At 36.5% G+C, this 24,919-nt stretch overlaps 1 protein-coding gene across 6 annotated transcripts in view; it reads left to right on the forward strand.

Annotated features, from left to right (window-relative positions):
• Window positions 1-24,919, forward strand: part of NALCN (sodium leak channel, non-selective) — a 241,937-nt gene that overhangs the window by 148,089 nt on the left and 68,929 nt on the right. For all 6 annotated transcript variants that reach the window (XM_068927818.1, XM_068927834.1, XM_068927848.1 and 3 more), the window contains one exon: window positions 1,259-1,333. In XM_068927818.1, the coding sequence (XP_068783919.1) occupies window positions 1,259-1,333 (75 nt within the window). The remainder of the gene's footprint in view (window positions 1-1,258; window positions 1,334-24,919) is intronic.

Here is a 24,919-nt window from a genome sequence, read left to right on the forward strand (position 1 = left end):
CTGTCGCTCAGTGGTGCAATACCACAGGAATACTTAGTCTTGTAACTCTTATAAAAGAGCTGAAATTCCTATTGATATCTGCAGGAAATTGGTGCTTACCTATAGGAGCTCAATATGTTTGTAGATATTTGCCTCTGTTAATTTAGAAAACAACATTTATTTGCTTAAGTCAAATTGGATCAGATTTGCAAGCATATTTGAATAACCAGGAATGCGGGAAAGGTGCTGGGTGCTTATATCACTTTGGTAGTATCTTTTGTACTGCCAAAGTATTTGTTACAAGGGAGGATGAAGGACTTCCACTGATAGCTTCACTCAGGATATCTACTGCAGGGTATGGTCTTTGTTTTAGGCATTGTTCTTGTCAAACTGCATCTCTGATGTGCCTTGGTCCCCAGAGACTAAAACCTTGGCAGTTAGTTACAGCTGTAAAACAAAGTATGTACACGTTTGCTGCTTTAAGATGTAAGCAGATATACTTACTGAGTGGCAGTATCCTCCCTTGCCTGCATCCTAGTTTTCCTAGTTCTATCTCCCTCTCAGCTATATCAATCACATTTTCAACTTATTTGGCTCTGGACAATACCTCTACACAAGGAAAATATAATAACTTTCTTGTACACATATTTTTTTTCTGAAATTCTTCCTCCTAAAGCTATATCTACACAAAATTTAATGTATAGTAAATGAAGCTGTGAGTGTGCAGTGCGTTAGCTACTCCGTGTCTGTCTCCTACACTGTGGCTCTTGATGCACTCAAATAGTGAGGTAGTTTACTTTTCTTTAAAGTAAAATTAGCTACTCTGCACAGAGGCACTCTGAGCATGAAGCAAGTCCATAAAGTAAATTGGTGTCAGGTGGCCTCTGTGCTAAAAATTCATGCCTTAATTGCTAAGTAACTTAGCCTTAAGAGCTATTTTAGGATTCTGCTCTGTTTCATGTTTTTATATCTCTGATGAATTTAATTTCCTTTTCCTGTGAAATACATTTTGATGGATATAGTGTTAAGCATACATAATGCATTGGTCATGAAACCTATAACTGCATTTTTTTTAATTCCTATTGTGTGGTAGGCTAAAAACAATTTATTACTCACAAAATGGCTCTCGGGCATGTAGTAGCATGCAATGTTAGTTCAACAGATATCAAAGGCAAGGCTCCTGCTTACAGCAGAGGCCTGTATTTTTTCCATGGCAGTTAATAGCACTTCGTAAGAAAAATCAAGCAAGCTTTAAAAATAATTTAAAATTGTTTTGTAGATTCTGCTCAGCTTGTTTGTTGCTGTTATTTTGGACAACTTGGAACTCGATGAAGATCTGAAGAAACTTAAACAAGTAAGTACATATTTTCTATTGTGCTTGAAAATGTTTTCAGTAAAGTATGACTGTACTGGTGTTCTTGTAAGGAGACAAGATGATTAAAACACTAAATGTTGAAGAGATTGGCAGTTCTTTGCTAGATAGCTGAATGTCACACTGTGTTAGCTAGAAATTGAGAGATTACAAAAGAGATTTAGAAATTGGATTAAATGTTCAGTGTAAGTCAGTTTAGATAGTCACGTAATGAAAATAATTCAAAAATAACTGCTAAGTAATCTACTTATTGGCAAACAAAGTGTTCAGCCTATTTTCATATTCAGGAAGGCCCTATCATGTGACTGTTGTACTACAGCCTAAGTAGTTACAGGTCTGTGTTTACACAGTAGCATGAAAAGCATGTAGAAGTGCATTGTTCCTCCTTCGCCGTATCTGTCCTGTGTAGGATGTGAAGCACCACAGACCCTCTTCTGTTGAGAGTAACCTTTTGTAGCATGTAGCTCCCATAGCCTCTCATAAGTAAAATTAATTAAAAGTCTCTGACTTAGAGCAAAGCAGACAATCTTCCTGACCCTAGGCACCACATAGTAAAATGCCATGAGCCATGAGATATGGACAGCACGCAGTAGACCTACCGTAAGGGAGTATACTGGCAAGGGTCCTTTACCCTGAGGTAAAGGGGGCTGTACTGAATGTGCTAGCTGAGTCCTAAGGACACTAGGCAAAGTTAACTCGCTCTGTTTACACTCCAGATTTGAGAATGCAGATTACCTAGAAGCCCTTGTCTCATGCTTGAACCCCAGAATGACAGTTGCATAAGACAAATGGGACTCAGGAGCTCATGTTAGCCATCCTGATCCTGTGGGCAAACCACCAGAAAGGGAGGAATCTGTGTGTGTTACATAAATACACATATGTGATTTAATCTCTGCAGAGAAGAGGAAAATCCTCAACACTTACCCATTTCTTGCACAAGATAGTAAATTGAGATCTTAATGTGTGGGAACTTCTTTTTTAATATTTGGCTTATAGCCTTCTTTCACTCATCATTTGTTGTTTTTGTTCCTCTTTCCATCAGCAATTAGTGTAGAACTATGTTTTTTTCACTTTCTGAAAAATAATCCCCCAGATAGTTTAGTTATTTTGTATTGAATTATTATGTTGGAGCTAATGTGCCAAACTACCTCTAACATATTTTCTCTTTTTGTATTACTTTCAGTCTCAAAACTAAAGTGATGTGTTATAGATTCATTACAGTTATATTATGTGCACTACTTTTCTACATGTTTCTCATTGGTCTAAGAATGTTAATTGTGGATTTAGAGATTTTATGTTTCACATATTGTCACTGAATACATGGAATGTGTCAGACTAATATTGCCTCCCAATCTTCTCTTGCTTCAAGGCACTAACAAGTAATAACATTATATAGATATTTTAAGATCTTCCTTATGGAATTCAATATTGCTTTTCCTATTTCAGCATCATAGATCAGTACTGAATTGCAAATCTGAAATAAGTTAAAAGGGCAGGCTTTTTCTGGCCCAAAGAAATAAAAATACTGGGTTCAATTAATCAGCTCACATATGTGAAGTGAGAGAGATCTTATAATTGATTCTGTAAGACAGTCTTGAGCTTGCAAATTAAGTAAACCAAATCAAGTTTATTCATTTTTTCATCAGTCTTAAGAAATAAAATGATCTGAATCAAAATGACTCAGATGTGGCGTCTGCAGCCCCATATCATACTGATAATCTTACAGTGAAATGTCTACATGAGTTAGTAGCAAAAATCAGCTTTCTGAGGTGAAGTGCATAAGATTTGAAATCCTGTGGCTTTTCAGAGAAACTTACTTTCTTCAATTAAACCAAACCAAAATTCTACACTTTTGTTCATGGAATGGCAGTAGTAGGACTTTGTGTTTTGAAAGCACACTGCTGGAGCTGGTGGACAAAAAGCAATGATGAGAAGCCAGTACTTGCACTGTGCCACTGCATGAGCCTGAAATCTGGTTAGCCTTGTAGGAAACCTGTTTCCATTATAGCAGGCACTCAGAGTAGAGAATGAGAACTAGAGCATACACAAGTAAAAGACATAAATTTAATAAATATATATGTATGTCCTTAAACTGCATAGCTCTGAGACTGGAAGCAGTATAACTATGTAAATGTGGTGCTGGGCCAAAGTAAAACAGCTGCCTACATGTCCAGGCCCTCTAGCTACCATGCAGAAGAGCACCGTGCTTACACTGCTAGTCTGTTTCCATAACCCAGGCTGGTACAAGAGGACTGCACTTTGCCACATGGACATACTAGTTTGGTTGACTCTGGCTTGATGGTATATGCATTGCACACCAATACAACATATAGACATGTCCAAGGTAGCTAAACGGCTTTTGAAAACATGACACTGGTTCACCTGTATTTATGTTTTTGAAAAGTTTCTCTGGATTTTAGACAGCAGCCTCTCTTCAGAGACCATTACTCAGCGCTGTTGAATGTTCCCTTCTGATATTTTATCCAAACTAATTAATGTTATATAAAGTGTTGCTTGTTTTAAAAATACTTATGGTGAAAACAGGTAAGAAGTTGGTTCTTGGAACTGAATCATATGGAACGATTGTAGAACTGATTAAGGAACTCATTCAGAAAAGGTTTCCTGGGGGATAAATGTGATGGTATCACTGGCTCAATGCTGATAGTGACTGTACACAGTTATACTGTGTTATTGGTTGTCTCTTATCCCAGAAGATAAACCAGGAGGAATTTTTAAATCAGTGATGTTTTGAATTCTCCAATAAAAATGTGCTATAAGATGAAGGATGATTGTGAGATAATTGTTGTCTTTTAATCAAGACCATTTCTGTAAAGAAATAGATCTGTATCATTGCAGAGGAAAATTTTTAACATCTATAAAAGCTGAATGGTGTTCCAGGGGATGAATCAAATCATTCAAATCGTTAATTTAAAAGATTGATCCATTAAAATGGTGAAACAGCAATGCTCTCAAAAGTATTTCTATTCTCCAAAAGGCACTTAACTAATAATTCCTTCTGGGATATGTCCTTCTTAATTATATCTTAATACCTTTTCTTGATTTTGATAACCAAAATAAGAATACTTATCTTTCAAATTATTGAGATAGGACTAATTGGTTAATATTTCCATAGTACTCCAAAAGGTAAAGTGATATGTAAACGTTGGTATTGATGTTGGTTCAGCAAATGTGTTTAAAAAATGAAAAAATCAAAGCAAAAAATGCATTAAATGAATGGGTGATTATGTCTAAGGATGTGAAATAAAGCAATTTGAAGTTAGTAAGTTAGAATTAAATTTGCCTGTGCAAATTTAGTTAAGGATATGCACCATGATTCAGTTTTTAATTAGATCATTACATAATATTATTTCGTTAAGTCTGGCCTCATTTCGTGCAAAGAGTGCATAGAGTTCACTTTAATATGCAGCTAGTCAATATTTTTTCTCTGTATTGTACAGTGTGTGAACCCTGTGTTGCATTTACTACACAGTATTCAAGCTTTGCTATAAACACAAAACTATTAATCTCCTTGCTAAATTCTTTATGATGCCCTTCATAAGTACCTAGAACAAACACAAAACTTGTTAAAAGTTTGATTTAAGTGATTTGGTTAGCGTCACATAGGAACCCAGGCACAGTGAGGAATAGAACTTATTTTTCCAGGACACCATTTAATTGACCTAAAAACAGGATTATGCTTTGTGTTCTTACAGCTCCCTGATTCATTCGTAATACATTTCCTATCCTCTACCACATGTCTCGAAGAGGCTATGTCTGCCTTGATAGTTCAAGTCAAACAAAAAGGGGTTGTACTATAGCTCATAGTCGCCAACTGTCTGTACAGTAAATCTAAAAATTTGATCCTCTGTAACAATTGAAACTGACCCTGAGTGTGCTGCTTAACTTGTAGGTAAGAGGTTGATCCTGTTCATCTTCCAGCTCTGTCCTCATCAGTGATTTTTAGTGCATCAGTTATGCAGGTGGTAGAGATCTTAGGTAGAAGAAATCTATCAGCTACAGTCTTTGTTTCCTTCTTTTGCATTCCTGTCTTCTGACCGTTTCCTGTTGCGCCAGAGTGCAAAAGAAACTGAAAGGATTTCTTTAAAAGCCTTTTAGACTTTGGATTTTTCTTTTTTGAGATTCAGCTGTGTTGCATGAGTTGAATCATTATAATCCGTATGTTGTTTGAATCCTTCAAAGAACTCTGACCGATTATGAGGCATGACCTTCCTCTACCAAAGCTGTTATTAACTTTTCCCCATTATATTTTCCACATATTTTCTAATTCCATTTTTATTACATTTCTATAAATTTGCCTAAATATGAAGTCAGACTGATTATTTTTTAGTATCCTACGCTCCCTCCGGAAACCCCTTTTGAAGTTAACATCACATTTGCCACTTCCCTTCCTCTTACTCTTACTGAGTTAATTTAGGTGACAGCTTATTCACCAGGGTTAGTATGTCAGCATTGCTACATGTTTCTGCTGAAGTCTTGAATGACTCTCATCTGGTCTTGGATAGTAAGAAATTACCATTGTGTCAGTTATGTTCCAAAAGCTTCTCTCCAGACACTTTCGTTCCGAATTAATCTGCCGTACAGTTTAGGGTCGTCTTTGAACTTCTCTGCAGTGGACACAGTTCATTTTGCTTTTCTGTTTTGGTTTTATTTTTCTGAACACCAATAATATCCTGTTGCTCTTCCAGGGCTGTCTGGCAATCTTGCTGCTTTCTGTATGTTTTTAAAAGTTTTCTTGTTAGATTTTATTTCTTTAGCAAGTAGTCGCTCAGAATTTTGTGATCTGCCTTGTTTTATGTAAATATTGCTAGAGTCATGCTCTTTTCTGTATTCTTTGTTTAGCATATGAATTCCCATTCTGAATTACATCCATTTATTTTTAAAAGCCTTATTTGCACTCCCTTTGACAAAGCTGGTCTTTTTGGCCTTCTTGAAGTGTTTCAGTAGGTGGCAGATGTATTCTTTGCCTCTAAAACAGTATATTTAAGCTGACTGCATACCCCACCACTGCAGTTTCTCTCATTTTGCTGCTCCTTTTAATCATAAGGCAGTTCTTTTCAACAGCCTTATGCTGTTATATAAGCCCCCTTTTCACCGTAGTAGATGATTTTATTTTCTTCACATTAAAAAAATCTGAATTTTAGAGCAGTTTGATCACTGTTACGCAGTAGGTCTTTTGTAGTTACGCTATGAACTAGGTCTTACTCAATACTAAATCATGAGCTGCTTCTCCGCTTATGTGTTCTCAGACTAGATGATTCAAGAAGTCACTTCTTTCTTCCATCCATTCCTACACCTGCATAAAGGTAAACGAAGGCTTCCCGTTATTACTACTGTTTGTCCTCACACCTTTAATATTACTTAGCACATTGTAATTACTATCTAAACCTCACAGAGTTTTATGCAGGAAAACCTCCAGTTAGGCATGCAGTTTCACTACAGAAAGAATCTGTGCTGTTTGTGCAAACAGTTACCTTATTTACTTTTGTGACTGCAAGTTTTCTCGAAAAAATAGCACTAATCTTTTTCTGATGCAGTGTGCCATCAATCTGTATAATCTGTCACCTGATTCTGCAGTATCTTTCTGATTTTGTAGGGTCCTCCTGCTTAAGTTTCTTCTACCAAGTTTCTAAGTTGCCTTTTGTTTCTTCTACCAAGTTGCCTTTTGTGTCAACATATTTTTCTTTAGTAACAGGATTTCTAGTTCACCCATGGTGTACTTTAGACTTCTGATATTTGTATAAAATCGTGTGTGCATACAATTTTTTGTAGTTTTATATGCCCTTCTTAACATGACTTTTTTTTCTTATGACAGTTTTTCAGTTTCCTACCTGAATTTTATAAACTTCTGGGATTCGCTTAGCCTCATTCCTTGCAGTGAAACTCACATTTACTTTGCTGATTACTCAGTTTCGGGCTTACACTTTACTCTTTTGATATCTGCTCCCTTAAACGGCTTTCACGGCCAATGAAATGGTGCATTGAAAATACTTAAACTTTACAGAATTTTAAACACCTCAGTCAAATTCACCCCTCATCACAAATGCATCACAAAGTTATATATGCAATCTAAAATATATATGCAGGTTTCCTTCTCTAGTCACTGAAGAGAAATAAATATCTGTGGAGGGCAGTTTAATTTAGAGAGCTACCTTTTTGTCCATAGGGTGGCTATAAGAAAATGTGAAGCCAACCATGAGTTTATCCTCAACCTGTCCAAGCTATATAAGTCATTCTTCCTTCATCTACAGCATAGTTTGTAGCTTGCAGCAATGTGTGACTCTGCTTATTTCTCAAGTGTAGCACATAATCCCAGCTTCTCTTGTACCATGTAAAGTGGATCCCTTCTAAGCTGTTGCAAGATGGGAAGATTCTCATGTGGAATAATGACTAAAAGACAGGAAACAAAATATTGGAAGAAATGATTTCATAACAGAGGAAAGGCACCGGTAGAGTTCTATGGTGATCTTGTCTGGGACCTGTACCACTCAGTATTCATAAATTATCTAGAAAATGGGGTGAATAGTGAGGTGACAGAGTTTGCTGATGATGCAAAATAAATAAGGTCAGGAAAATTAAAACTGACTGTGAAGTACTTCCAATATTTTATGTCTGGGCAGTAAAATATCAGATGAAATGTAATGTCAGTAAATGCACATAGAGAAGAATCCGAGCTGGATAGATAAATATAGACTTTAAATAACTTATCATCAGTCCAGGAAGATTTTTGAGCCATTGTAGGTATGCCCTATCATGTCAGTTCAGTGCTTACCCAAAGAGAGTGCAAACACAATGTTAAAAATGATTAGAAAGTTATTAAACAAAAGTAAAAACATTACTATTCTACCATATACCTCTATGATGCATCTATGTCTCAATATTATGTGCAGGTGAGGTCAATTCCTTTTTAAAAATAAGACATAGTAAACCTAGAAAAGACACAGAAAAGGATAATGACGATGATCCTCAGCTTGTAAATGAGATTACTGAGGATATGACTATGATAGAGTCATATGAAATCATGGAAAGTGTGAGAATTTGAGTAGGGGAAGACTATTTCGCTTTTTCCTTGGTAAGAAAATGAGAAGGCATTCAAAATCAGGAAATAAAGAACAAAAGGAAGTACTTTGTTTTGCTTTTAAATTAACGGGAAAAGAATCTTATAAGGGCTGGTGACTTAGATGTAGCTTGCAGCCTCAGAGATTGCCAAAGCTGGGAAAGTATGTAGCCGTTTTACTGTATTTGCATGTGGGAACGAAGAGAAAGATAATCTCAGGTGCCTTTGACTGTAAGCAGTAGCCTAACTCCCTTGGGTTTGTAAACATACTTCTGTAATCCTGTCTCTTAGAATTCCCCTGTTAAAACACAGTTTTCAGAGTATTACAATGTAAAATGATTTTGGTTTGCCTTGTGCTCATGACAGCAACCCCAGCTTGCCTCATTAACTTTGGAGGCTTTCTCTTATGGCTCATATCAAACAAGACTGTTGTGTCCCTATTTTACAACTGGGGAATTGATGCTGGAAAAACTGACATGTCTGGGTTCATACATAAATTCCCAGTACAGCTAGGAATAGAACAAAGTCTCTTCTAGTGCTTAGGTCTCCCAAGTCAGTCTTGAATATCCATTCACTTTAAATTAGTGAAATCTCGCATAAGTCCTAGTGCTTCAAAGGAATATCCAGTTTCTGTCCAGTCATCACATGTGCTGTCTATGCTCGCTTCTGCCCACTTACAACATGAGTATAGATAGTATTCATTACTAAAAATATTTTGTCAATGCATATGTTATTACCTAGCAACAGAAATTCTTGGAGGAGTCAGCACAGGATGCAGTAGGGACATTATTCTTCTAATTTAATGAAGTTCTCACTCTCACCAGTGAAGACACTTGTCAGTTGTACAAGCTCCTTTCCCTCTAGTTCTGCTTCACACCATGGAACGTATGCAAGATTGTTTTCCCTGACTCTGTGTCAAAGCAGCATATGCAGGAGGCTGCAGAGGTATAAATATATTTATATGTGTGTGTGTATTGTATGCACACACACATTTTGTCTTTTTAAAATCTTACTGTTAACTCCTTGATGTTGAAAGCAGAGACTTTTTTTAATAAGCAAAGAAGCTCAGAGATAAAGATATTCTCTTTGCCCGTACTGCTGTCTTTTTTGTGTGATAAATTCATGTTTTTTCCTGACTGTTAATGTCTGAACAGCTCATTTTGACATCAGTGGTTCAGGGTCAGCTTAGAAGCTTTCCAAAAAAAAGGCGGTTCAACAAACGGTGATCTTTTTGACTGAACTTCATTAGAAGTGAAAGCAGAAAACAAAACCATCAGGTACTTTTCTATGATAAGAAAGGACAATTGTAGCAGAAGCACAGTTCATCAGGAACTCAAAAATGGGAGAACTAGCATGGAATTTATTTCCATAGTACTTCTTTTAATTTAATTTTATTTTATTTCAGGAGAGAAGAGGGTTATACTAGGCTCCACTAGCAGCTGATTGTCCCGAACTACAGCAGCAGGGTACAGAGGTCTTTCAGAATAATCAAAAAATTCATTTTAGGTTTTAGTCCTTTGGGTCTTAAAATCTACCCTGCTTTTTCTAGTTTTGTTGTCAGGGAAATAGACCAGTTAACACACTTTTATATCTCACCGAGCATTTACTTTTGTTTCTTCATTACTCAGTACTCAAGTTAGGAAATTCCTGATTTATGTTGAGACTTTTGACCTCCTACCATCAAAAGAGACAGTATGTTTTCATGTGTTTTCAGATATTTTGTAAACATTGTTCAAGACATTTCTGGCACAAATAGTCTAAAAATGAATGTAATAGTGCTGCCCCTTCATACAAGAATGCATGTGTAAAAGGTTTGTTAAAGCTAGTCAAGACAGAGCAAATTAGTCTCCAGGGAAATTGTGCTAAGTCCTTCTACGTTCTTTCTCTACAGTAAAATGAATTCAAGTAGAAGATTCAAAGCAGAGATTCATATTAAGTAGAATAATGTATTTTTTCGGTGTTGCAGGATTCTGATCAGCATAGGAGGTGATTTTAGGAGGGTCCTGAGCACAGTTTCTTGTAGGGTTGGAGTCTTTATTAAACAAAAGCAGCATGCACGTGCCAGACAACTCAAACTTACAGCTCCAGAGCAAATATAAATCTTCCTTTCTGTGATTGCTGTAGTATTTGGTTTTTTAAGCTAGAGAGAAGCACAGTTTGTACTCTTGATTTTAAATTCATGTGCAATCAGTTGTTGATTATGCAATTATTATTTTGATGCAGGTAGAAAATATTTTCAGTACCTGTTTTTCATATCTAACTTAGAGCAATTAATTTCAAGTTTTTGATCAGTGTAAAAAAAATCACCAAAGAATTAAAAACTTTGTGAACTTTAAAAAATGCGGTTATTTTTGAGAAAAAAGCAACAGCACATCTTCTGACATACATGGAAGAAAATAGATCATTAGCACTCTGGGGGTGTAACACTAGATTTTAATGTTTTTGTAGTTTATCAGACACTCATAATTTTAAAAGCAGCTATCATCAAGTTTTTGAACAAGTATATGCCAAGAAAAAAAATTATCTAGAAGACTGAGGATCTTTTTCTTGGCATAATATGAATCGTATCCTTTGACATTTTAGAAAATTCCAATTTTTCTCTAGAAGATTAAGATAGGATTTTCTAAAATGTCAAAGGATACAATTCATGTTATCTTGTTAGCTATGTAAAAAGTTAGACATGATCTAAGCTAGTCATCTCTATTTCTCATGTAGTCATAGCCACACTCCAGAAAATGTTTAATCCCATCCAAGTTAGGTGCATTCTTTTTCTGTTAATTAGGGAGCTAGACAACTAATTCAAGCAAAATGCCTGGCCTTCAATAGATCAAGTTAAAAGAGAGGAACCTCTACTTTATAGAAATAGGATCCCACGTTTCATAGACGTTTAATAGTCTGGGTGCTTTTACATTACTGAAGTCAGAAATCATCAGATGTTGAAATCTGAAATCATCCTAGGTTGGGATCCTGCTCCAGGTTACATGCTCTATTTTTAATGAAAAGAAAGAAGCACCAAAGTCAACATTCAAAGATGTTTCTCTCTCAGTCTTTAGCAGAAAAAAACAGAGTTCCTAACTTCTGTATTTATGTTCATAAGAGAGCAGGTGCCTAGCTTCAGGCACTTTCAGTTTGCTAAAGCTGGGTGGCAAGAATCTTATATGGCCTTTACAGAGGTTCCCAGCTTCTTCCTGGACTGGCTCTAAAGGAAATGTAGCCCCTTATTCACCACTGTGGAGCAAAAAGCATGCTCAGAGGAAAAAATGGCGTGGTCTATGTGAAAGCAGACATTCTCCATTAATCATGGGCACATGTCAAAAGTGTGGCTCTCCCAGGTTTTAATGTATCCTAACAAGTTTCTGTAGTTAATCTTTGCTCTTAAAAGACAAAGATGCAAATGGTTGCTTCCCCAGAGAACAAGGCTTTTGCTGCACTCCCAATGATGCTGAGGATATCTGTAATATCCCCATTAGTAATTATCTTCCCTGCAATGATCTGTTAATAAGTGTTGCTTCATCAGTATAAAGATTCTGGGGAATTTTTTCAAAGAAATTCCTATGACACGCCAATCTTCTACCTGTCAATATGTTCAGCTTCTTTCTCCCCTCAGCCAACTTCATTATGGTTCCCATTTTCTCTGCTTTTTCTTTCGTACCTAGACACAATCTGTGCAGTCTGTTGTTTACATTAGATCATACATTCGTTACTGCCTGTATTCACTCCTACCCATTCATCGTCAAAGGAATTTATCCATCCTCAGAAAAATCTGAGCTGTACAAAACAAGCATCTGTTTTTTAAGAAAGCTTCCATAAATTCAAGGAGGCAGTACTGATTTCCCAGCCTTTCAAAGTTTCTATCCTTTTTGAACTTGGTTTTTGCTCTGTGAATGATCACCACTCTCTTTTGGACCAAAACTTTCTTCTAACAATTAATTATTTGTGGTGGTGTGTCCAAGGCACATACATACTGCTGAAAGGCTTGGTGCGAGAGAAAGGTTTCAAACAAACTAGGCTTCCAGTATCGAAATCACACTGGTACAGATATAAAAAATGAGCCGTACACTGACCTTTTTTCAGAATAAAATACAAAAGTCAGTTCTGTGACTTAATCTTCCATGAGTTTCTTTGTCTTTCTCATACATAGCGAGTTTCTATTTTCAGCGCTGGAGATGTTTACAAATTTTAACTCATTTTGTTTTGTTATTGGTTTTGTTGTTCTTGTAAAATCAGATGAACAGGAAGAAAAGGCCAAGGTTTTGTCACCAACTTCTCGAGGATGACATTCATCATGTTTGTTGATGCAGCCTTTCTATCTATTTATACCTTTCCACTTTTGTTTGCTTAGTTTGCTTTTTTAACCATTCCTAGGTACTAAGCAATGGGATTTGGTTTCCATACACTCTTACCCTTCAGGTATTTATCGTCTCTTTATGTAAAGCAGTTCTAACAACTAAAACAGCTCCCTGGTTTTCTAGCTAGTCAAAATACATGCTATTTTTACAGCTTCTGCTAGACACTCCTGCTGCTGTCTTTTTTTATGATTGTCTGCAGAACAAATGAAGAAAACATCCTGAACTCGGTATCCTGCTTATTTTTCTTTAACTGTTCACTGTGAACTTCTGAGAATAAATATTTAGGCATTAATCTTTGACTATGTTTTTCACAAGAAATCTTTGGAATTAAACTCCTATGAGAGCTTTACAGAGGCAAGAGCTAACAAAGTGATTAATTCAGCAGAACTAGTTATAGGGAGAAGATAAGTGAAAACCTGACTGTCAACCAAACTGAAGGCCATGCGCTCCACTATGAGGAGTGAAGCAGTGATGTTCTGCCTCCTAAGCCTGGTTGCCTTAGGAGAAGGAAATTTAGATCATTCAATGTGAAATATAATAGAAATAGGATGTCTGCAACAAAACAGAAGTAAAAACTTTTCCTTACTGTGGATTTGGGAATTGAGACAGTATGGTTACACACTCTGAGAGGGCTTTGAAAAGGGGTGGTTTTCTTTGTCGGAATGAAAGCATATAAACCAGCTAACGCTTTACAAGGATTTTTTTCTCCATGTAAAACGCTGCTTTCTCACAGAACATGTTTACACGGCAGTTAGCCAATGTTCTGTGAACAGCTTACCACACTATCGTGCATGGCTTATTAAAAGCAGAATGCTTTCTTTTTTGTTGGAAAATAGCTCCTTGGAAAGCAAACCAAATTAAAGAGCACTCTGTTAAGAAAAAAAAATTGGAAGAAGCCCTTGATCCTCCCTTTCTCCCTCTTTTGAAAACCAAACTATAAACAATTCAGGTTTCAAAACAAGGCAAAATCATTGCACCATTAGACAGCTATCTGCAGGCCCAACTATCTGCGATCTGATATTTAAAGGGCAAGCATTATTCTGAAACTAGCACATCTGCAATAGTGAAGCATTAAGCAATTCACGGTTTTACCAACATTAACCAAAAAAACCGTTGTATTGAACATGCTAAGGTGGCTGTATTCAGTAGACTGTTCTTTCAAGAATGCTGCTTCTGCTAAGTATATGCCTTATACCTTTGGGTCTGGATAATCATATGGATAACTAAACGCTTTTTCAGAAGAAGAGAAAAATACAATACGTTTGTTTACTCCATGTCTTCAGGGAGTTCCTGATGTGTATCATCTCATTACTGGATCCATGAAAAGATTTAGATGTGCTTGGAGAAAACAAGCTGCTTGCAATAGCTGCAAGTAATTTTAAGACTTGCCAGAGCTACTCTAGGAACCAAAACTGCTAATGCTGCCTGTCATTTTTAGTCCTTGAATTGTGGTATCAGTAGGTCCACATAAAGGCTTTCCAGTGTCAATTTTTTTCCGTTTACCACATCCTGTGAAGGTATCATTGGCTTAGATTAAAGTCATTCAAGAAGCAATGAGCACCAAATTTTCATGGGATATATAGAATGCAGTTCTATACAGTAAAAATAAAACAGTACTTCAGGTCTGTGGTTTTAGAGTACACTTCATCCTCTTTTTCATCCTCTTCTTCTTCTCATTTAAAAATGTTGTGAATTATCTTTCAAAATTCATAAAATATTTTTCTACTTTAAAAGATAAGAATAAAATTATTTTCTGGTTCAATTCTGTGAGGTCAAACTTTCCCAATTCATTGACTGAGATTGTAGCTTATGTAGGAGTCCAGGAGTTGTAACAAACTGTAACTAAGAGATTTTCTCCAAGAGTACAGTAATGTGGTCTTCATTTGAACTTTGCATCACTGGTATTTTCTTTTCTTTTGAAACGTTAAGTGTCTGTCTTGAAAAACTGGCTTGAGACTCTTCAATGCATTTTAGTACTATTAAAAAAAAAGTAGAAAAGTATCTATGGAAACTTGCTGCGTGTTGTAATTTCAGATTGTGAGAGTTTCAGTAGATACTTTTTTTTAATCAATGCTTAAAGGTGTTACAGAGAATGCAAGTTCTTGTGCATTGGTGTGCCTGCACAGTAGTCCTCAGTGGGGGTTTCACAGGCTGTCCATGTGCTCACAGGAACACGTGGCAATTCTTGCTGAGCATGGCTAGGGGCACATCAGAGAAAGTTATAGGGTCCTTTACAAGGTAGCGGTCAATGTTTTCTGTTTTCCAGTGTATAACAACTAAATATTCTTGTCTTATTAGTGTTATCTTGAAAATGAGTAACTTATATTGTTCTTTTTTTGTACGATACTGTTCTCTTAAACCTCCTCTGTGTTATACATGCATATGTGCACAAAAGCACAGAAGTCTGCTACAAAATTTTCTGTTAAGAAACCTACTAGCTAAAAAAAAAGTTAGAGCCACCACTACAAAATACTAAGGTTGGCTTATTGGCACAAGTGAAGTCAGCAGGAGTTTTGACATTAACTTCAACAGAACCATGTTATATAAAACCAAGGTGAACTGCAGTACAAACTACGTAATGACCATCATTTCCTCTCGGTATCACTTCATGTAGAAATCAAATCTGTTAGTTGAAAGTACTGTGTTGGCACCTGAAATGAATATACTTCAAATTGGAGCTTCCTATCCACCAGAAAAAGAACAAAACCTATAAAAATGTTATATAGCCATATGATAAGACTCAGCTTCCACTGGCCATCCCAGTGCAGTGATCATGTATTGCTATTGGCAAAATGATTCAATACAGAGAATGATCAAATAGCAGCTAAGATTCCTGAATTACATTGCCAGCTATCTACTCACTGATTTTTTATGTTGAGTACAACCTTAGGACAATGTTGCTTCATCATTACCACTGCTGTGTTCCAGGATTATCCTCAAAATGTCACGCCCAGCAGAGAAAAAGTGATCTCTTGCATTGCTACAAAGAGCAAGGGTAAGCCATAGGCCTGCTTTCATCTTTTCTTACATTCACTTCTTCCATGTGTCTCCATCAGGGTAAAAAGAAGGCACACACTCATACAAGGAGCTTGTAGAAAGGGTGTAATTCAACTTCTGACAAAGAATGAAGAGATTAATTGTAATTTGAATTTGACCACATCTTTCTGAAATGTGCAGTTTACTTCAGTCATGTTTAAAATATTTAACACATTCAGGATTAAAAGAAGGAGAAAAAAAACTGTAAAAGAAGACAAAGAATCTTAATATTTAACTTATAAAACATCCAAAAAACCCTAGAATTAGATATTTTGTACTTAAGCCATCAGTGCCTTGAGGTAGTTAAAATGCTTGCAATGTGCTACATTCCATTCTGCACTAAAAATAACGTGCGGGTTCTGGGAGGATGAGGTACCCTCTAGGCAGTGGTATAAGCAATTATGTTCAGGGGCAAAAAAGCACTGATCAAAATGTCAGGACAAGCTCTTGGTCTTGCAGTTGTTTTTATGTTATTTGAAAAGAATATAGGATATGAAGTCCTCCTGAGTGTACTTGAAGATGCATATTTTTCTGTTCTAGGCATCTGATTATCATGTCCTAAATGTGTATTTTGGGTCTGCTTTCCAATCCAACCTCAAAGACATAATATATATTTTTGTTCTCAAATGTATAAATATATAGGCCGCTTGTACAATTTTGAATCTCCTCACAAACGTAGACATATCCACAAATAGTTTCAGAATCATAAAACTTTTCGTCCATTTTTGCTTCTGCTAATACCTTCCTTACATATGCATGTGTGAATGCAGGTATACACTCACACCCCCACATAATACGCTTGTCAAGTATACAGAGTTTTCCAAAGTGCCCTGATTTTTGCAGGTTGCAGAGCAACCACAGATCCCTTTTAAAATCCAGGCCAATTTTATGTAAGTGTTGAATATATTCCCAAAGCTTGAAAATGCATATGCACGCCTTACAGGAATATTGCTTCTTAAAAAAAGAAAAAAAAAAAGTAAATTCTTAACAGCTCCAACAGCGCCACATATAACAGCACTTCTAAGAGGTTTCTTGTATTTAGTGAGTTTTTTTTTCATCAGGCATCCACAAGGTTATTTTATCCATGGTTAGTAACAAAATAGTGTGGAGTACCTCAGTGTCTTACCTCTAGTGGCAGTGGGCTGTCCTAAAAGAACAAGTCCTACTTAAAGGGTTTTACTTTGCTTGACCCAAGCATACTAGGTTCAAATGCAAATCCCTTAGCACCTCTACTGTAAAATTACTGCTCCTGTAATAGCATGTTGCCTGGTATTCCCCATGCAAGATGATGGCCACTAATGTCAGAGAAAAACCCTCTGCAGCCCTGACATACTGTTTCTGGGGTAAGGACAACTTTTGGAAACCCGTGTCCCCATTCAAGCCTCATTAGATTGATATCGGTATGGTGGTCATCTGAGAGTAGAACCAAGGCACTGACAGTCACTAGGCAGTTACTTCTGATCAGTGAATGACATGGTTACAGTATTTATCTTTCTGGTAAAAATGTAATGCCAAGGTTTGTGTTTACACATTTATTATGAAGCTTGCTGAGGAAGTACCTGTAGGCATGTAATTTAAGAACAGCTGTTCTGGGTCAAAATAAAGGTCCTCCTGGTTCAATATCCAGCCTCTGACAGCAGCCAATAAAAGATGTTTAGGGAATAGCATAAGAACAGTGAAAGCACATAGTGATAATTCATTCTCCAGTGATATTTCATACTCGAGTGATAGTCAGTCTCCAGTGATTTGTTGTTCAGGAACTTCCTTTGTCCAACATCTTATCTTTTTGTTTAGTAGTTCTTGACAGATTTTTCTTGCATGCGTCTGTTAAATCACTTTTTAAATCTGTGTATGCTTTAGCATCTATAGCATGTAGCAGCCAAGATAAATTTAACTATGCACTATGTGAAAAAATATTTCTATTTCTTCTTAGAATCTGCCACCAGATTATTTCATGTGATGCCCCCTAGCTCTTGTATTATAATATATAGTCATTCCAGTCAAATGACTCCTGCCTGGTCTCTCTTTTCTACCTTCCCTGTCGTTTACTTCCACTATATTTTGCCTTTGTACTCCTGCGTATGAAGCCTTAGAATTTGATCAAAGTGTCTGTTTAGTGGATAAGTCCATTTGAAGTGTTCTGCAACTGCAAGAAAATTTGGCAAACTAGCACATCTTAGAATAAGTCGTAATAGTAAACCCCGTCTCTCAGATTTTTCTAAGTAAACACGTACGTGGACCAACTAGGATACAATTCCTGTAACATAATTTCCTGGAAATTATTCTCTTTTTAACAAGAGTTCAAAATACCAAGTCTATCATAGAAAAAAACATTTAGCAAAACACTCTGAAGTAATCAGAAGTTCTGTCTTCCTGTATTCGGCTAGCTTGCTGATGCTTTGCTGGTGCAGCTTTTCAAGGTTTCTGTCTTATTGCCTGCCTTGGGTCTCTGATTGCTTTCCTCAGGTATCTTTTCTGGTGAAGCAGGTTACCATTTAAAAGCAATCCATTTCTTGGGGAGGTCCAGAACTGGGCATTCAGATTCCGTCATTATTCATTCAGAAAGCAATTTTGACCTTGCTCGTACAATACTAAAGAGACTTACTGTCCTGGTGATAAAAATATCATTTTTGCAGACTTATTAACATCTCCTTTATTCAGTGAGCAGCAAAAAATCTTCACACTTTATAACACACATGCACTTTTCAGTGTGAAGTTCTTGGGTTTATTTTCCACAGAAACTTGATAAGTAAGTAAGTGGGACCAAAGCACATAGCTCACTGCTGTCGCAGGGATAATGGCAGGTCAAACACCTTGATAATGGATTTTTCAGGCACTTATCTCCAAAAGCTATGCTGAGTGATAGATATCTTGTTTTTCATTTGTTTATCAATATGGGAGGAGATGGAAAAGGTAGGATTTGGGGGCTTTCTACCTGAAAGACCTAAGTGTTGTCATACCTGTAGAAGCACCTTGTAAACCAGAAAGGATCAGAGCTGTGAAAAATCAAAGGATTCAGTAAAGTCATTAAGAACCATCTGGACATTTCAAATTTTTTTTGTCTTTCTTGTTTTCATCTTGATGATATCTGTTAGGGTTGCATAGTGAAGAGCTACAAAGCAGAGAATTAGGAAATTCCTAATCAGGTCCTGACTGTTTCGTCGCACCCATTCCAGAATCCTAAACACATTTGGTCATAACACAGGCTCTGGTCCCTTTGCCCTTTTCCCCAGCGCCACCAGTCATTCAGCCAATATAGGAAGATGCTAGTGAGAATTTCAGCAGTAGCATCAAACCTGGCACTTTCAAATTCTACATGCTGAGGTTTCAGCAATAAAGTGGGAGTTTCAGCCTAAGGAATTTTTGTGAAACATATTGTGCTAACAAGGTGTTATAATTGGTATGTCTAAACATACTCTTGGCATAAAATTATGAATATACATATATATGTGTGTTAAAATCCAGGAGCTTTTTAAAATCTAGTTAGATTTACTTGCCTCCAGAGTATTCTGAGGTTAGTGCTTGAAGTAATTCCAAGTGGGAAACAACTACACAAAAATGCAAAATTACATTTCCATTATATCTGATCCCAAGTAAATGGATTTTTAACAGTTGGCAGGAAAGATAAGTTTCAAGCACATTGTATTTAACAAAAGAAAAGCAGAATACTGGTTCCAAACTGAATTTTAAGCACTACATAAAATGAATGAAATCCTTCTTTTCACCATAGAAGGAAGATAGTAAAAAGTTCCCAAAATTCACACTGGCCCTCCATTCTCAGGCCGTATACAGAACATTTAAAGTAGTGTTATATTAAGTTATAAACTTTGCAGGTATTATCTCCATTTCTAGAAAACAAACTGTCCTTTAAAGACTAGAAAATGTGATCATCCAGAATACCACTTGTGTCAGTCTCTTTCCCTTTTAAGTAACTAAGAAATTTTTGAAAGTCTTCAGAAGGTTGTAGCCTCCACCTTTCTTCCACCTCTTACCTCATCTACCACCTTTTTTAAGAAGAGTGTCAATTCATCATAAATTCTGGCTTATATCTTTGGTGCCCAGTGTTTAAATAAACACCTCAGTGTAAATTCAGAGGTTGCCACTACCTGTGGATTGATGCACAGTACTGTATTATTGGCCAAGAAATCATATTAAATTCAGGAGGATTTTCTTGGAAGAAAGTTTTATTGTATAAAATAGGTCCTTTGAAAATTCTGTTTCTAGATCATATTCAAAGCATGCTCCTTTTCAAGGAGGTGAGGTGGGAGTTGGATTGGTTATGAACATGTGAATAGCAAAAAGAAAAATATACCTGTAAGCTTCTGCTGCTTCATTTATATCACCAGGGAGGAAAATGCTTACCTAGCTTTTACATCTTGAGGAGCTCATCTGATCTTTATCTTTTGTTTTGTTTGATTGATATCTAAGAAAAGTGTGAGTACTTCTCGGTGCACACATGTTTCTAGATGCGCCATCCTCTGAAGTAAGGAACAATCCCCTAGCTCTTTGGAAGAAAGGAGAGGCCTTGCAAAGCATTACTCATTATCTTGATCATAGTTGGATCCTTGAAAATTCATGCTATATTTGCTTTTGGATTCATTTTTGTCACACAGATCTGCAACACCTTTTCTGAACTGGATTTTAGGCCCATAGGAGCTCGTGGATCTATGCACAACATTGTATTCAACCTTTGTATGCTTATAAAAAGTAGAGGCCTGGCCCTCACATGTGATTTAATTCTCTGTTCAGTCAACAGAAAAAGCAGGCAGCTTAGGTAGGTGATTCATTACATTTTGTTTAGATTTTTAGGTACCAGAGTGTAAGTAAGTAAGTAAGTCATTTATTTTCCACCCAGGATTAAGAGGAGTTCTTATGATAGTTCCTCCCTAACTGAGCAGTCACCCTGTTTTAAACATGACAGAAGATGAGGAAGCCTGCACAGTTTTCCTGCATAATAGCCAATGAGTGAGAGCACCATTTCAGAATGAAGGGGGATTTTGTACCCGCATGTCTCTCTTTAAAGCAGCAATCATCTTCACAAGAATGCAGAGAGACCCATCCCTGTCTCCTGTGCAAGGGAATAGCAAAATTCACACTAAAATGTGGTCAGCAAATTTGTGCGGGAGAGAAGGCAGCCGTGGTAGCAAAATAACTTGTTTTCATCTAGTCCAGCCGAGAAGGTTTCTGAAGTAACTTGAAGCAGCCATTATGTCCTTCCCGTTACTAGTCATATAGGTTTGCCTCTGTGTACCCTCAGGTTGAATGGACTGTCTCTGAATTTCCGTACTGGAGCAATTATATAAAACTGCGATGGGTGTAAAACTCAGGCCATGTATGTTAAATACAATATATTTCCTCCACTTAAAAAGCAAGGAAACAAAAATAACAAAAACAAGGGGCAGCTTATTCGTACAAAGATAAAGTCTCTCCTGTTTAAAGAGAGGAACTAGAATCTGGCCTCATTTTTCTTGACTTCAGTTACATTTTCTCAGTGTTAAGGATGTTCAGTTGCAGAGCTTGGTCCAGATATTAGTTGCAAATAGTTGCTCAAATCTAAGGTATATAAAATGCCTTCTCATAGAATTTAGCAGAGCCCAATATTGAAAGTACAGTTTTTAAGAGATGGCAGATGCATACACACAGCAGAACAATTGTTTTGTTCTATCTAAACAGAATTCTGCCTGAAGCAACTTGTGCCTTTTACCTCTTATCCTGTCACCAAGTCTCTTTGTGAAGAGTGTACCTCCATCTTCTGTATAACTGCCTTTTAGACAGTGGAACACTGTGATTAGATCCCCCTGAAACTTCCCTTCTATTGTCCGAACAAGCCTAGTTCTTTCAGTTTTTCTTCATATCTCAAGTTCTCCAACCCTTTAATCATCTTTGTGGATCCCTGCTGGACCCTCTCTAATTTCCCAGTCCCAGAGGCCTTGATAGCTACTTGGAGATTAGGTCAAGTGTACAGTCTCACACATATTTAGCTGAATAAATTTAAAGAATCAAATGCGATGATTAGATATGAAAATGGGACTCTGAATAAAAGCACTGGTGTTACTGCAGATTGAAAAAAGAATTACTGTAGTTGAGATTTGGTTAGCACCTACTTGATGGACTAGTTCTGTTGGGCTGGTGTGGAGATAGCAGGAGGTGGGATTCAGTTGCATAAACATCGACTGTCCCTCCTGGCTTCCAGCTGAAGTTTCTGAAAAGTGCTGGTCTTCCATACATCCTCTGTGTATCTGCAAACCTCATAGAGATGTCATAGATACCTTAGGATGTCTCAGACACTGTTACACATTGATGTTTGGGTAAGCAAATCCTCAGTTTCTTATCAACATAGTGTATTATACTCAGTGCTCCAAGTGTGCATCAGAAGCAGCCTAGGAGGTTGATTCCTCTTTGCGTAGCAGCACAGAAATGCCACTATAATATCAGATATGACTATAAAACAAACAAGTACACCTTCTCTTTTACTTTTCACTTAAGCTAAAGAGCCACTTGAAAAATTGAAGGAAAAGTCATCCGAAATAGGAACTAAATTCCCAGTCAGTCATGTCACAATATTACTTTCCGTATCACTAACCAAGATGCAGTCTCAAAAAGCAAGACCTATGTTTAGTACCCGTTAGCCAAAGTATTTCAAGTGGAAGCATACTGTTTGAGGATCTAACTTCAGTTTTGGTTAAACCAGACCTCTCTCTGTAGAGAAGAGTTATAAATATATGAAAGAGGAGGTGACCATACTCAAACGAATCTTTACAAAAGGCATAGTTTTTTGTATTAGTTATCAATCACCCTGCCAGAAAGGCTAAGAATAATGGGATCATTACCTCAACATCAAGTACTTTTGCTAGGATATTTTTGCTTAGTGAAGAGACAGCATTGATCTGACTTAATGTTTCTTATGGCATATCTGAAGTAAAATCTAGTAACCTTACTTATTCCTGAATATATATTTCTTCTTTTTCCCTGAGATAGACATAATTTTGTTGCATTTAGTGTATAGAATGTACCTTTTGGAAAACACTATAGTTTAAACACAGTTAAACATTATCTTTTTCTGAATAAGTAGCCTTTCTCATTATAAAATATATTCAGTATTGGAAATGCAGTAGTGGAAAGGCAACCAAATATGTTTCAGAAAGAATAAAAGATTTTGTTGAAACAATGGATAGATCTTACTGAATTTAAACTAATTGATGTTAAACTGCAGTTCTTTCTTTCAAGAGAGTTTGGTCAAAAGAGTTTGCAGGACAATATTATCTAAGATTTCCAGAGTAGTACATTTCTAGTTAAAGATTTTTGTATGTAGGGAGCTCCAGTGTTAAGTAACAGTAAATTCTTAGGTAAGTAAGTACCTCTGAAGTAATTTGTTATTCAGCTTTTTCAACGGAGATATTAAATGTTGTAAGAGTTCCAAGAGACCTAGTTATGTTGGCTAATAATATATGTAATGCATTTGTGCTGCATTTTGCTTAAGTCAGTGCTGCTACTACTCTGCATATTAATTTGTTTCAGATTATTTTTATAATGGTTAAGTAGCATTTTTCAGAGCTTATCTACTGCCTATGAGATTTTTTTAATATGGTGATAGAAAATCATATTTTATCAACCTATCATCTAAAAAAAAATCAAAATATCCAAACATTTTTTAAAATCTTTTTTTTTAAATTTCTCAAATGCATATTTAAAATGATGTCATTGCTGCTTTGTTAGATATAGATATAAATTAAAAAAAAAAAAAGATATGTTTTACGAAACAAACTGAAGTTCTATTCCATGTTCAACCTTCCTGGCTTCTTTTCGTTATAGTGTATCACATAGAACTTGCTTTCAGAAACACTTAGTTCTATTTAGTACCATATTAAGCGTCTTTTGGCAGCTGGTTATATAATTACTTTTCATTAGTTCTAGGTAGTTGAACGTAGAGCGTCCAACACATGGACAATCACTGGTAGAATAAGTTTATCACTGTTGCTGCTGATGCTACCATTTCATCATGTAATTTGTGACCTGTCCTTAGCCATATCTAGAACATGATCGTATGAACAATTATCCTTATCCAGCCAGGAAACATAGCAAGCTACTGCCAGACCATACCCATGAGGAATTTAAAAAAAAAAAAAGGAAGCTAAAAAAATTTGTCCATTCTCTGACTGCTATACGTTTTTGCAAAATGTTTGTCCAGCCTGTTCTGAAATGATAAAAGTGTCACAATCTTTCTGATCAGTCTATTCCAGAGTTTCACTGTCGTTATTAGCAAGATTTCTCTAATGTCTCCTCCAAATAGTATTCTGTGCTGCAAATTAACTGTTCTTGTCCTAGCTACAGTGACCATGATGAATAAATTATACTTTTTGTCTTTGTAGTGACCTTTGAGGAGTTTGAAGATATTGTTAAAGAAAGTCATTGATCAATGAGAACAATATGTCCCTTTATAGGAACACCTATAAACACTGCAAAGCACCTAAAAAGAAGGAGATGTGTTGTTTATAGACATAGGTTTGCATTGCCACAACCCAAAGAAGCTACGTACAACAGCAGAAGCAGCTGCATCATGATCTGCGACAAATATCATTCAGCATCCACACATACCTGCTTACATCTCAAACAGCAATCACAAATTCATAGGAAACACATAGGCTGCTTTAGGAATATGCAATTAGGTCCACATAGCACAGCTATGTTCCCTACCGTGCAGGTGAAAGTAAGCAGTAAATCGAGTTGGATATCCTACATGTCCACACCACTTTAATGGTGATCTGTCCTGTGTACTCCCTCAGAGGATGAGGGAGTTACTTAGTTTATGCAGATCACATGGAATAAAAGTTTTGCATTTGTGGACCGAATTCTAGTCATCCTGTACTTCAGTGTTAAGAAAGTCTAGATCAAAGTTATATTGTTTTATTAAAATATGAGCAGAGCCACACAGGCCCCCTGCAGGTTGAGTCTTTTATCCGTATGGCCTCACTGCCATGCTGCTTTTGTTATACCTCTCACAATGTCTATATCCTGATAGGAGGTCAAGATGATGAGTTCCTCAGTAACTCACAGCCTAGTTCTCTTGTGTGTCCTCAGCTCTTTTAAAATAAATGGGAGCTGCCTGTG

Source organism: Struthio camelus, chromosome 1 (assembly GCF_040807025.1).
Source record: "Struthio camelus isolate bStrCam1 chromosome 1, bStrCam1.hap1, whole genome shotgun sequence".
Lineage (NCBI taxonomy): Eukaryota > Metazoa > Chordata > Aves > Struthioniformes > Struthionidae > Struthio > Struthio camelus.